Here is a 13,840-nt window from a genome sequence, read left to right as displayed (position 1 = left end):
TCATTACTGACAAATATATATAAAACTTGATTTATATATATAAAACATTATCGATTAGAATTTTTAATAGCATTAGTTTTACTGCATTCTGTAATTCTATCTTCATCTCATAATCTTGTGTAAGCAACTGTAAAATTCTGCCTTTTTTATGTTTCATTTAATAACAGAATCTAGATAACTTTCTAATTCAAGAATGTCAATTTACAGTCTAATCTGCACTCATTCCACTTTTTACCATCACCTACAGCTTTTGCTTTAGAACAGCTTTGAAGATTGAGGCGAGAGACTAAGATGTTGAGTGGTCTGTGGAATGTTCCCTATGGGGATAGACTGAAGGTGTGTGTGTGTGGATTGCAGAAGTTGGTTGATAGGAGAAAAAGAGGGAATATGATACAAACATTTAAGTTGCTTAAAGGGTTTTATAGGATTGATGCAGGGGAAATGTGTCAGCACTTGACTAGAGGGGACAGAATGAGGTCATCCCTGGAATTTGAGTAAAAGAGTGATTAGTTGGGGTGTGAGGACTAGATTTTTCACTTGGGGAGTTGTGAATGAATGAAATGGGTTGGCAGAGTCAGTTGTTGGTGCTCTGTGTGGATTGACAGATTGTGTGGATAGTTCGGGTCTCCTGCAATGAGTCTTCAGACTCCATGGAGGTGACTGTACAATAATAATAATCTTCTTCTTCCTTTATGTATTACGCCTAGTGGCCTGTTACGGTTACATATTAGGATTCGTGGCCTATGACAATTTGAAACCGGAAATCCCACTGAATAGGTTGATCAATCCTATTACAGGAGTATCCTACGTCTGTAGATGCACGTGTTCACGGAACTGGTTTGCCTGTTCTGGGGGATGAAAAACCCAAGTTTCCAGGTGAAAAAAAACCCCACCTCCATATGAGACCAACTAACTCACCTTTCATCGAAAGGTGAGTTAGCCAGTCTATATAAAGATAAGGATAAAGGTCTACATAAAGATAAAGACAAGATAAAGGTTCCTCACATCACTGATGGGAATCGAACCCAGGTCTTTCCGACCAACGGGCTTTGTCAATACCGACTGAGCTACAGAGGCTCAATAATAATAGTAATAATAACAATTACTGCATACATCACTTTTTTCTGAATAAATGAAAATTTGTTTATCTTTACCCACTATCTGGTTAATGAACAGAATTCTTTCTCCCTCTTTGAAAAACTTGCAAACTATTACATTTTCTTTTGTGACATTTTCAAAGCAAGGGTTAGTGAGACAACTACAAGCAAGACAGCAAGAATATAACCAGGTCATGGAAACAGGATAGTCAATGATGTTACTGAAAGGCTTCACCCACTTTAGAGAGAATACTGCTCAACACAAAGAAAAGTGTTAAATAGTAGGCAACTTCAAGTTGTGATGTAAGCAAATGTCAAAATGGGAAAGTAAACAATGAGACTTAGTGACTGTGGTTCCACAGAAGATGCTAGTAGGCAAGAAGTAAGAAATCTGAGTCATTAAGGAAGGCAGCAGCTAAACATAACGAAAAATGAAACACTAGTTCTTTTTAGGAAGATGGGAAATTGCAGAATAGGAAATGAGTCCTATATGTATAAAATGTTTTCAGAAAATTTTGAAAAAAAAAAGCAAAGGTTTGCTTTTTTTTTTCTGTTTGTGGAATGGTTTGGTCATTACTAACACCATATTCCATCATAAAGCTATGCATAAATTTAATGGCAAATGCATATAAGAAATAAGAAAAACTATTGACTATGTTATTGTCAATGGTTGTTGATTGCAAATACCATATGTTAGTAATGACCAAACCATCTTCTGAAGAGAAACCAAGCAGTTTCTTATCATTAACTTTGCTCTTTTCACTAAATTTTCTGAAAACATTTCTAATACTGAGGAAAGAACTATGAGAATATGCAAAACTATGGAAAACAACAACTGCATTCTCAATGGAGAACCCATAGAAAAAATATTCCCCTTATTTTGGCAAAAATTTTAGTGAAGACGGTAGAAAATAAATTTGGAAATAGGTAGTAAAATTGGCTAAACTAATGCTGGGGATCCAGCTGAATAAACTTATATGGAATAAAAAAAGAAATTACATAAAACACTAAACTAACTTAGCTAAATATAAGACAGTGTTCAAACCAATTTTAGCTTCTTTGGATTTATTTCTGACAGCTGAATCAAAAATAAAACAGTTGATCAAAGACTAGAAAACCATGGCCATGAGAGTACTAAGAAAGAAAGAAAGAAAAGGAAATGTAACAGAGTAACAAAGACAAAAATCATATTAAAAATTAAATATTAGAAATGAACTTGACATCGTTAGTATTCAATATGTGAGTAACTAATTGAAGGCAGTATAGTCAGTTAAAGAGAATGGGAGAGGAAAAGGGGGGAAAAATGTTAGATATAAGAAAAGCAGGGACAAGAACCAGAGGATGATCAAGATTTAGGTTGATTGATACAGGTAGAAGTACCTTAGGATAATGAAAATATAAAATCTGTAATATAAACTCGACAAATAACAGATTAATTTGGAAGCAAATTGTTAATAGGAAGTTAGTAATAATGTAAAGTCAACCATGTGGTATACTATCAAAGTACCCTGCACACCTCTTGAAGGTACACAACAGTAATTTGATGATAATGATGACAATGTGATATTTTCAGGTTACTTCAGAATATAAAATTATACAGGGATGTGAAACAGAAAGTGATCACATATGAGAGGAAAAATATATACAAAAGTTTTAAAAAGAAAGTAAATAGCTTTCAGTAGTCTCAAATATCAAAATATCTCTTCTTTAGCAACAACTGTTCCGAAAGAAACTATCAGGTCAGGCAAATAAAATCTCTCCATTTCTTTCTATCTTCCCAAATTCTTCCTTCATGAACACTGTGCCAGTTTACGTTTCTGGTCTCCACACCTTTTCCATGGTCTTTCTTTTAGTCTCTTCCCCTCAAATTTCATTTCATACATTCTTTTTGGTATTCTTTCTAAGTTCCTTCTCATTACATGTCCAAACTAATTCAAGTGAGTTAAGTATTTCGGCAACAATTTTTAGTCCCAAATTATTCATACTACCCACATTTCATATTCTGCCTTTCCTTGTTTTTGCCAGCACTGTCCTTAAAACATTCATTTCCATTGCTTATAATCTATACATGTCTCTTTTTTTTTAGCTTCTCTTTCTTTCTCCATGTCACTGCTGCATAAGTCAAAATAGGCAAAAAAGTAACTCGTATTAATCAAAAGCTTGCATTTAAGTGGGACCTCACTATATCCTAAAGTAGGCTATTTACACTGTTAAAAACAAAGTTTGACCTAGTGAAATCCTCCTTATTATCTCTTGGTCTAAACTTCCATCACTAGGAAGTATACTTCCCAGATACTTGAAGTGTTCACTACTCTTCAAATCTTGCCCATTGAGTCTAACACCATTAATGTTTACATTTCCACTATGACTTAAAACCATGCTCTCACTCTTCCTACTATTAATATGTAATCCATTGTGGTGTGTCACACTATTCCATTTTGACCACTTTCTTCTGTAATTCTTCTAAATGTTCTCAAATCATCATATTAACTGCAAATACACTGTTTCTCCTTTCTGGTCATCAGCCATATTTAGAACACTATTCATCACCACAATGAACAGCAATGGAGATAACACACTTTCTTGTTACAGTCGATTTGTAAGTATAAACCATTAAAAATTACCAAATTTAGTCTTCAAACACCTCTTAGACTTAACATGCATACTCTTTATCATGACAATTTCTTCTTTTTCTATGCAGATCTTTTCCAAACTTTCCCATACTTTTTTCTCACTGAACCCAATCAAAGGCTTCCAAAAGCAAGAAATGCCATAAACAGGCATTTCTGAATTCCTAGTGTCTTTCCATCATCTCTCTTACAGCAAAAAATCAAATCAACAGCCTCTTCTAAAACCAAACTGCTCTTCTCTTAAACATTCCTCTATTTATGTCTTATACTTGACATTATTCTTTCATAAATCTTTGCAGTGTCACAATAATGTTATTCCTCTATAATTACTACACTCTCTTCTTGAGCCTCCTTTGTATATTGGAACAATAAGCCCCTTGGTCCAATCATCAGGAATCACTTTCTTTTTCCAGATCAGTCTAAAGATGTTACCTAACCATTTCAACCTTGTCTGATCAGTTCAACAGGCAAACCATCTATCCCAGGGGATTTTCCAGTCTTGATCATCCTTAATGCTTCTTCAACTTCTTCCAGACTTACTTCCTTATTATCTCTCTTACCACTGTATTCATTCCAGTTCATTTCACTATGGCTTTCCTCTTTATGTAACAGATCCTAAAATAATGTTACCACATCATACTAATCTCTCTCTCTTCCAGTGGTCACAAGATTTCCATCCCTATTTATTAAAACACTTAGTTCCTCATTTCTTCTATTCTTCAGAAGTCCATATAACAGTTTTTGTTCCATTGTCTTTGGTCCAACTTATGTGTAAATTCAGCCCAGCTTTTTATATTTTCCTCTTTAATGATTTTTTTTTATAGCTGTTTCTCTGATTACAAACAAGTCTATCATCATTTGATCTAGTCTTCATAAACCTCTGAGAGGCTTTATTTTTTAATTTCACTGCTTCTTTAACTCTCTCATTCCACTAGCATGTTTCTTTTTGTTTTCTGCTTCCACCTGTTCTTTTGCACGCCTCTTCCACCATTCTTACCATTACATTTTGAAATTTTTTCTATTTGTCATCTACATTATCTTTATTTAACTCATGGACCTTGGATCTAATCCATGACTCAAATTCTTGATTTACCTCAAACTGTTTCGATATCCACAGCTTCAGCTTTCTATCTCTTTTTTTCTTGCCGTATTTATCTTCCACATACACCTTAAAAGTGGCTATAAGAAGCCTATGATCTCCATTTAATGAAAATGAAGGCAAAACTTGAATGTCCACAACCAGCTTGCTCCATTCGTTATCAAGGATGAAACACTATTACTGATTTTTGCTCATTATCCCAGCTATATCTTGTAATTCTGCATTATGCATTATGGCATATTAAGGTAATTGATTTGAAGTCATTAACCTCTATATAAAAGTAGCCCAGTTGTGAAGATACTTCACATGCAAACTTTGTTTGCTTACACCTGGACAAAAGATTAAACCAAGAATATATTTTCATGGCATCGTTAATTTATTTAACCCAAGTATTGATTTGAAGTCATTAACCTCTATATAAAAGTAGCCCAGTTGTGAAGATACTTCACATGCAAACTTTGTTTGCTTACACCTGGACAAAAGATTAAACCAAGAATATATTTTCATGGCATTGTTAATTTATTTAACCCAAGTAAAAAACTTGCAACATTGGACTCTGGTACTTTGTCAGTCAGTGGATAAGAAACCTACCTTTACTGGAGAGATACATCTAAGTTCTGCTTATAATACCTCCTAGAGAATGGGAGTTGTTGCATCCTTAATTAAAACAGCACATAACATTTGTTCTTCTTCTTCTTTATCCTTTATAAGAGCTTCTAAAAAGTTTTTTTAGTAGTTTTTGTTTTCTACTATGAACTATTAAAACTTTAATGGAATCAAATGCTACAACCCTCATCACATTCAATGGACACTAAATTCTAATTTCTAAAAGGAGGATAGTGCAATTCCTGGCAGTATTTTCTATATATTTTTGGCATTCCCATTATCTATAAACAGAATCTTGAAGCATTTGTACCTGATGCACACATACTTTCCTATCAACAAAATTTCTAATTTCTTATCAAGTACAAAAGACAAACTTTTGGCTCTATCTCTGGCTGGTTTTTACCAGATTCCATGTAAATGTAATTTAACATACTTTGGACAGGTAGGCTACTTGTATATAGAGGCTAATGACTTCACATCAATTGCCTTAGTATCCCATAATGCAAAGCATACATCCTTTAGGATGTGTATAATGCTATGCATTATGGGGAAGGGTCACTACCCAGACCTGTTTCAACCTTTACTCTGCAGAAAATATATTAGCAAATATGAATATTACATTAAATACCTTAAAACTCAAAAGTCTGGTCTTGCTCAACATGGTATTGAAACCAAACAAAAGGCTCACCTTCTCCATAGAAGTATTTAAATGTGAACATCTCTTCAAAAAAAAGTTTTGAAGTCCTGTTACACCAGGCTAATTTGGATCAGAATGATTGCCTCTCTTTCTCAAATGTTTAGAAGATTATCATGCTTTGTAAACATTAGAGATGATTTGCTATATATTTGATATGATCCTTCTAGTATTTGGAACCTGCTGTTATTGGTAAAGAACAAGTTAATCAATACTGTCAGCTTTGGTATGAAATATTTTGATAATTTCATTCAAGTTATCTGCTATATTATCTTTTAGGCTTTTTTTTTCATTAATTATAATAAATCAAATGCATTAGATAAAGCCGTCTCACTTTAACAATGGCCAAAGTAACTAGTCAAAATATCAGCAGTTTTAATAAACAATCTTTTGTTATATAATAGAACCCACCTCATATTTTTATAATGATAATGCATGAAATATTATCAAAAAATAAATGTAAGAGATGATGAAAAGCATATGAAAGACAGTTGGGATATTTTTTCCTTGAATTATGGAATAAGAAAGGAGAAAACCTTATGTGTTGTCAGCTTTTTAAATTCATACCATTCTTTTCTCTAGCACAGTGCAAAAATTAGAAATTAAAAGAAGGAACTCATTTCAAAAGGAATATATTTATCAAAAAATGCCAAGAAATTATTAAAACATTGAATATTTTGTTTTCAATTTTAATTTTGTATGCATTATTCTCCTTTTTTTTTTTTTAAGTGAGTCCCCCTTTTGTGTCGGGGGGGGGGGGGGACTCACTTAAAAATTGGAAATTTATTTTCCACTTGGTTAGACTATAATAAATTTAGTTTAATCCTTTATTCAAGTGTAAGCAAACAAAGTTTGTGCCTGAAGTATCTTCAAGACTGAGGCAACTTGTAATAATGGTGGACCAAGCTCTCATCACTCCTTGTCTCAGTATCTCCCATAATGCAAAGCACATCTCCTTGCGGACATGTATAATGCTATGCATTAAGGGAAGGGCCACTACCCAGACCGGTTTCGACCTTTATTAAGGTATCGTCAGTGGGAGGCAGACCCAGAAGTGATGATACTAAGGCAGAAGCAATGGAGAGGTCATATTTACTTTTACGAGTTGCCAAAAGGTGCACCACCTTATTAATAAATTACTCTGAATTTAGAGAAAGATGTTGGAAGTTTATTATAGTCTAACCAAGTGGAAGTTTTGTGCAGTGGGGAGATGGCGAGATGTGTTTAGTAGAATGGAGCAGAGTGGGCTCCTATGATGAGTCCTTGGAGATGTCACATAATAATAATAATAATCCAAACTGATTAGTAATTAAAATATAAGTAGAACACACACACATACCTTGAGGCTGCTTTGAGTTCCACGATATTCATATAACAAATAAGAACAGAAGATGTCATAGCATTGCATTATATCCACATTCTGAAAAATAAATAAATAAATTGATATGTAAAATAACAGCTTTGGAAATTTACAAAGTCCAAAGAATATATTTCGAAAAGAAATTTGTTAAAAAATAAACAAATAAAAATGAATTTTTTTAAAAAAATTACCAATAATTTGCTTAGTTTTTGAAGAAAGTCTAACTGTGATCCATCAATCTTCTGCTTCTTCAGTTGTTCTACACTTGCTGGGCTATTAATATACAAAATAAATAAATGAAATACACAAATAAAGATTATACACAATTGTATGATATAACATTATATTCACTCATTTTATACAAATGAAACTGCACCCTGGGATTACTTACAGGAGTGGTAAAAAGCAAAGAGGTAGCAAGTGGGCAATTGAGGTGAATCCTTCTGAGCTTGATGTTACTTTATGAATAACCATTCTAGAACTTAAGAGACCTTGCTTCATTTTAAAGTTTTTGTGCAAGTATTATCGCATTCAAGGGTTTTCAATTGGTAAGTAGCTATATATAAACATTTTGTGCTAAATATTTTCCTCATTCTTATGTTTTCATTAGTAAGAATTAATAAAAATATAGAATAACTGATGTTGTTATTTGCAAAGCACAGTCTGATGATGATGGATTGTGAGGTAGGCAGTTGGGATTGTTACTATTTTGAATTTTATTCTATTCTGAACAATGCTTTTATATGATGATAAAGGGGATGCTGGGAGTGAGTTGAATGAAACAAGGGGTGGTGAATCCAATCCAATGGTACCCAATGGATTGGATTCACAAATATATGAATTCCAATGGATTCATATATTTGTTCTCTAACTAAAAGACTACGTGTCTGAATGCCACATCTTCTTCCTCTTTATAGCATTTTTATCCCGCTTGGTGCAGGGTCCGCTATGATCATGTGACTATGGGAAACCCCAACCAACTTGTCACAGAGTCTGGAATTTTGTCCTCCAGATCAGGTAAACTGACACCATGTGTTCATGGTGTCGGTTTGCCTGATCTGGGGGACAAAAAAACTCCTACTTCCATATGAGACTGGCTAACTCACCTTTATCAAAAGAGACCAGATAAAGGTCCCTCACATCTTGAACAGGAATCGAACCCGGGTCTTTCCAACCAAAGGGCTTTGTCTACACTGACTGAGCTACGGGGGCTCTGTCTGAATGCCACATGGATATTTGCAATTGTCTTTAGGTTAAAGATGAACTTTAATGTCTGGTGCTCAGTGGAGGCCTGAAATGGTTTGAAAATGTTCCATATTTGGTCTCAAGTCCAGGACTGTATGAAAAATAAATAAAAAAATATAAATTAAATAAATAAAATAAAATAAAATCATGGGAGTCATTAAAAAAAATTGAATGCAAAACAATCCACTTCACTATGTCAAAAAGGTTTTCAAAACGTGATTTATGTGACATGATCATGTGACACCTCCAAGGAGTCATCGTGGAAGGGCACATTCTCCATTACACTAACCATCTTCCTTTCATAATCCTCCAACTACATGACATTACTACCATCAACACATAATGTCATCCACTACTCGCCACCACTACCAATAGTATATTTTGTCTGTAAACTGCATGTTCTCTTGGCCAATTTTTCCCTATTAAAATACAATATAAAATACAATATTTTATATTGTATTTTAATCCAATATTTTCCTAAACAGTAACTGAGGCACTAAGATAATATGGTAAACTAAAGTAATCTGAATAGGATCAGATCAAATAAAGTAAGAACATGTCAAAGGTGACTAATTCTTCAGATTAGCCACCTCTGACTACATCCTATGGACAGTCAAAGGTGGCTGTTTTTTTTTTTTGATTAAAATGCAGAATCATAGTTTCTCAGATGATGCTGTGTGATGAGAGGATGGTGAGGTAGGCAGTTGAGATTGTTCTTCTTATCTACTTTATTCCTTCCTTCCTCTTTTACCTTGTGGTTTCGAGGATTTTTCTACATTTAACCACTACCATATCAAGGATAAGGTTGTTAGATCTATTGATGGCTTTTTCTCTCAGCAATGGGTATTAACTTTTTACGGAGAGCCAAAAATGATGCCTTGACGAGGATGAGTGGAATTTAGCTTTGAGTGCCTTAGATGATAGAAATATAAGATCTGATAATGTTGGAGTCTTGACAAGTAACAGACTGATTTGGAGGAAAATTGTAGATAGGAAATTAATAATGATGTAATTTTTTTCATGTAGTACTATCATATCCTGTACATCCCTTGAGGTTCCATGGCAGGAATTTGATGATGATGATGATGATGATGAAAAATATCTGCCAGGTAAGCAAGCTTAGTTAGCCAATCATCGTCGCACAAGAGATCTAGGAATTTCGATTTATTTTGTTGATGGAAAAATAACATGACCTCTTGGTGCAAGTCGAACAATCGGGTTAGTATTTTGCATCTCGACAGCCATCTCACCTCAGCGTGAAGAAGGAGATGAGTATATTGAGAGCCCATTTCTACACAAAGTGCATCAAATATTCGAGAATTGAGCGCTTTGTGGCAAATTTCAGTTACAATTTTAATTACATCAGAAAGTACTTCATGCAGTTCTGGAGACTTTCTTTTCTCTGCAAGTTGCTCACGTCTGGGTGTCCAATATCTTTCTATTTTGTAAGAACTCCTGAAAGATGTCCAGTCATGCTTGCAGCACCAACTGTGCATATCCCAACACATTTCTTCCATTCAATACCATGTCTCAGTAAATAACCATTAAGTGCATCGAAAATCTCAGAGCCATTTGTTCTACCCAGCAAGTTGAGCGAACAGAGGAGTTCTTCCTTTAGCTCTCCTTGACACTCAAATCTCACAAAATAAAGGAGAGCTGCCTTTGAATAAATTTGAATTGAATAAAACATTGAATTTTTCACTATTTCTATCACTTGATTTTCAATATCTTTGGCCATGTCTTCGATTCTGCGCCTCACAGTGTTAGCAGACATAGGAATTACTTTCAGTCTCTGAACAGCCAGTTTCCCCAAAACCTCTTCACAGGCTTGTAACAAGCAAAGCTTAATTAATTCTTCTCCAATCGTATATGGCTTTTTACTTTTCACAATTTGAAGTGCTATCAAATAAGAAGCCTTTACTTGGGACTTATCTTCAATAGTAATTTTTGCTAATGAACCTATTTGCTTTTTCATACTTTCAGGCATCCTTTGAAAATATTCAACTGGCTTCTTAGCTAAATCTGAGTATTTTGACTGCAAGTGCCTGGCGAGTTTCGAAGGTTTCATGGCAACATTGCATAAACTCTCAGAACACATGACACAAAGCGGCCGTGGATCCATCTCATTTCGAGGTTCTTGAATAAATCCAAACTTCAAGTAGTCCCCATCATATTTTCTTGAAACTTTGAACTTTTTCTTCTCTCTGCCTCCAGTTGTAATGTCCTTCCTGATGGTGGAGGGGCTGTGGCTGTGGAGGCTCTGATTCATTGATCATCTCACGGTTACACGAAGTATTACCAAAGAAATGCAAAATGATTGGTTGCCTTTTCTCATTCATTGTGGGTTTATTTTATTCGAATCTTAAACCAAACAAGAAATAACAGTTATAAAACTCAAGCTCTTCGATGCCATTAGATATCACACTGTGCACAGTTAAAATAAAAACACCACTGGTCGCTTACCTAAGAAGAGTATCGTGAGGAATAAACACCAGTATAGTGTTGACAGACGACAATTTGCTTCAACAAAATAAAACAATCAGATGAGAATTGGTATTCATGGGAGGTTTGATTGTTGTGATGGTACGCATGTGCCAACTGAAGCCTGGCACATGCGTACTAGCGTTCGCAAGCCACGCTGCCGATGGGCCGACGGTGGCCCGACAACAAAAGCACCCCTAGACGAAAATTGTCGGTGTCCAAATTTCTCCACAGACCACCAAAATTTTCCTGCATACCATCAGTGGTCCATGGACCACAGATTGGCGACCTCTGTGCTAGACTGTCCATAATGTGGGAGTATATACTGGCAATGTATCCTATATACAGGATACATATCCAGTGTATTCAATATAGCCAATGCATAAGATACAGTGTGCAAACTTCCATGTTTGGTCAATGGAACCGTCAAATTCTTGTGGCAAGAATGGCAATAAGAACAAAAGAATTCAATAAACACATCTAGCATTTATGGACTATAGCCTTTGACTGTATGAACAGAAATTAACTTTTAGAATGTATGAAGAATTAGTATTTAGTAATTAGAATGTAGGTAGAATTAGTATGTGAGAAATATGCAATGAGAGCAGATATGAAACACTTGTTAGAAGCAAAAATGAAGAGTAAGAAAGTAAAGATTGTGAATCTGCTGCCTCGGTATGATAGGACAGAATTGAGAAGAATGGGGCAATGAGAAGATTGTGCAAGAGAAATGATGTGCAGTTTATAGATGTGTAGAGTGAATTTGATGGATATAAGGACCTGTATATGCCTGATGGACTGCACTTAAATGGTTTTGGAGTTAGGTGTTGTCAGTAGTTTGGAAGTGAAAAACTAGGGAAACTAGAGATATTATTATTATTATTATTACATGCCAACACCAGGGAGTCCAAAGACTCATCGAGGGAGGGCAGCTACTCTACAACTTTGTCTCCACCACTCAATCCAACAATTACAACTAACCACAACTACACCAATGCCATCTACCGCCCACCACTACCACCACTGGTATTTCCACAGACAATCACAAACATCCATGCCCACAGCAGTCAAACCTGCAGCCTTTTGGCTGAAGAGCAGATACACTAACCATTCAGCCAACCAGGCCAGCATATTAGGAAGAAATCAAACAAGTAGTATGTGTTTGGCCACCCCGAGACAAACGAAACGAGTGAGAGTGCAGGAATGACTGCAGAAATAGCCACTCCTGGGATTGATAAATCTGAGTGAAGGAATGATTGTGAAGAGCTGGGTGCAATTTCCCAGGTTTTGAATTGGAATGGGCAGGTAATAACATTATATAAGGATAACTGTGGGCCCAAGGGGATGTCAAAGTGCATGTACACAAATGCTTGAAGTATCAGAAATAAAGGCGAGGAGTTTTTGGCATTGGATAGCTCGACTTGGCCAAACATTATTGGCATCAGCATGACATGGCTGTCAGAGAATGATGTAGTTACAGGGATAGAATGTAATGAATACTGTATATTCAGAGAAGATAGAGGAAATAAGGCAGGAGGATGGGTATTATTAATGATAAAGTTTGTATGTTTGTTGAATGTGTATTTGTTTTCTGTGATAATTATCAAATTACTGTAGAAACATCAGACAAACACTAAAGCTGAGAAGATAAAAAAACGAGATGCAAAGTAAGAAACAAGAGTGTATGACAAAGAGAAGGAGAGTGATTCTATGGTAAGAATATGTAATGCAAAAATTAATAATATTAGTGAAATTGTCAAGTGCAAAAAAAAAGGTAAGGCTGGTGCTAATGATCTGAAAGGTGAAAAGTACTGTATCAGAGAAGATATGAAAAAGTTAGTGGAAAAGACAAAAAAGAAGAGCAACAGAGAGTGAAGATAATAAGTCTGTTGTCATGCTATGAAAGATGAGAAGGAGGGCAATGATTGCAAATGAATCAATGTGTAGGTTGTGTAGAAATAATGGTGTGCAGTTTGTAGACTTATGAACACATGTTTAGGCTTAAATGCTAGTTTAACACTCAATTAAATTTAATGGAATAAATACAGCACAGAGAAATAATTAAAAAACAAGTTCAATAGTTCCAATATTTCATCTCTGTCATGGAGACGCCTTCGGGAATAAAATATTAAAATTGTAATAACACAAAAATATACATAGCAGTAAGTGGAAGAAATTAGACTATTTAAGCCCGAAAACCATCATCATCAAATTCCTGCCATTTACCCTCAAGGGGTGTACAGGATATGACAGTGAACAGATGATGCCATCTGTTCACGCCTATAATCTTTCTCAGGACTCTCATATCTGCGGTCTCTAGTCTTTGGTCAAGTGTTTTACTTCTGACCCAGCTCTCAGATCCATAAGTTAAAACTGGTTTGAACACTGTCTTGTATACAGCTAATTTAGTGTTCCGACTAATTTCTCTCTTATTCCATATGAATTTATTCAGTTGACTTCCCATTGACATACCAGCTTTGCTGATTCTGTTGTCTATTTCTTTATTTAATTTACCATCTTCAGTAAAAATCGTGCCTAAGTAGCTGAAATGTTTTACTTGTTCCACAGGTTCTCCATTCACAACACAGTTGACATTTTCAATGATTCTGCCTATTTTCATCGTCTTTG

The 13,840-nt window shown here is 35.0% G+C and overlaps 1 protein-coding gene across 1 annotated transcript in view; it reads right to left on the bottom strand.

The window, feature by feature from the left end:
* The window catches only part of LOC150098437 (nucleoporin NUP188-like), a 197,558-nt gene that overhangs the window by 143,332 nt on the left and 40,386 nt on the right, over positions 1-13,840 (bottom strand). The window contains exons 4-5 of the mRNA XM_090405211.1: positions 7,678-7,759; positions 7,466-7,546 (exon numbers count right to left, since the gene is read on the bottom strand). Of these exons, the coding sequence (XP_090261337.1) occupies positions 7,466-7,546; positions 7,678-7,759 (163 nt within the window). The remainder of the gene's footprint in view (positions 1-7,465; positions 7,547-7,677; positions 7,760-13,840) is intronic.

The sequence above is a fragment of the Typopeltis vanoorti genome, chromosome 15 (genome assembly GCF_054136105.1).
Source record: "Typopeltis vanoorti isolate ZY-2024b chromosome 15, IOZ_Tvanoo_1.0, whole genome shotgun sequence".
In the NCBI taxonomy this organism is placed as follows: Eukaryota; Metazoa; Arthropoda; class Arachnida; order Uropygi; family Thelyphonidae; genus Typopeltis; species Typopeltis vanoorti.
This window is presented reverse-complemented; position numbering and strand designations above follow the sequence as displayed.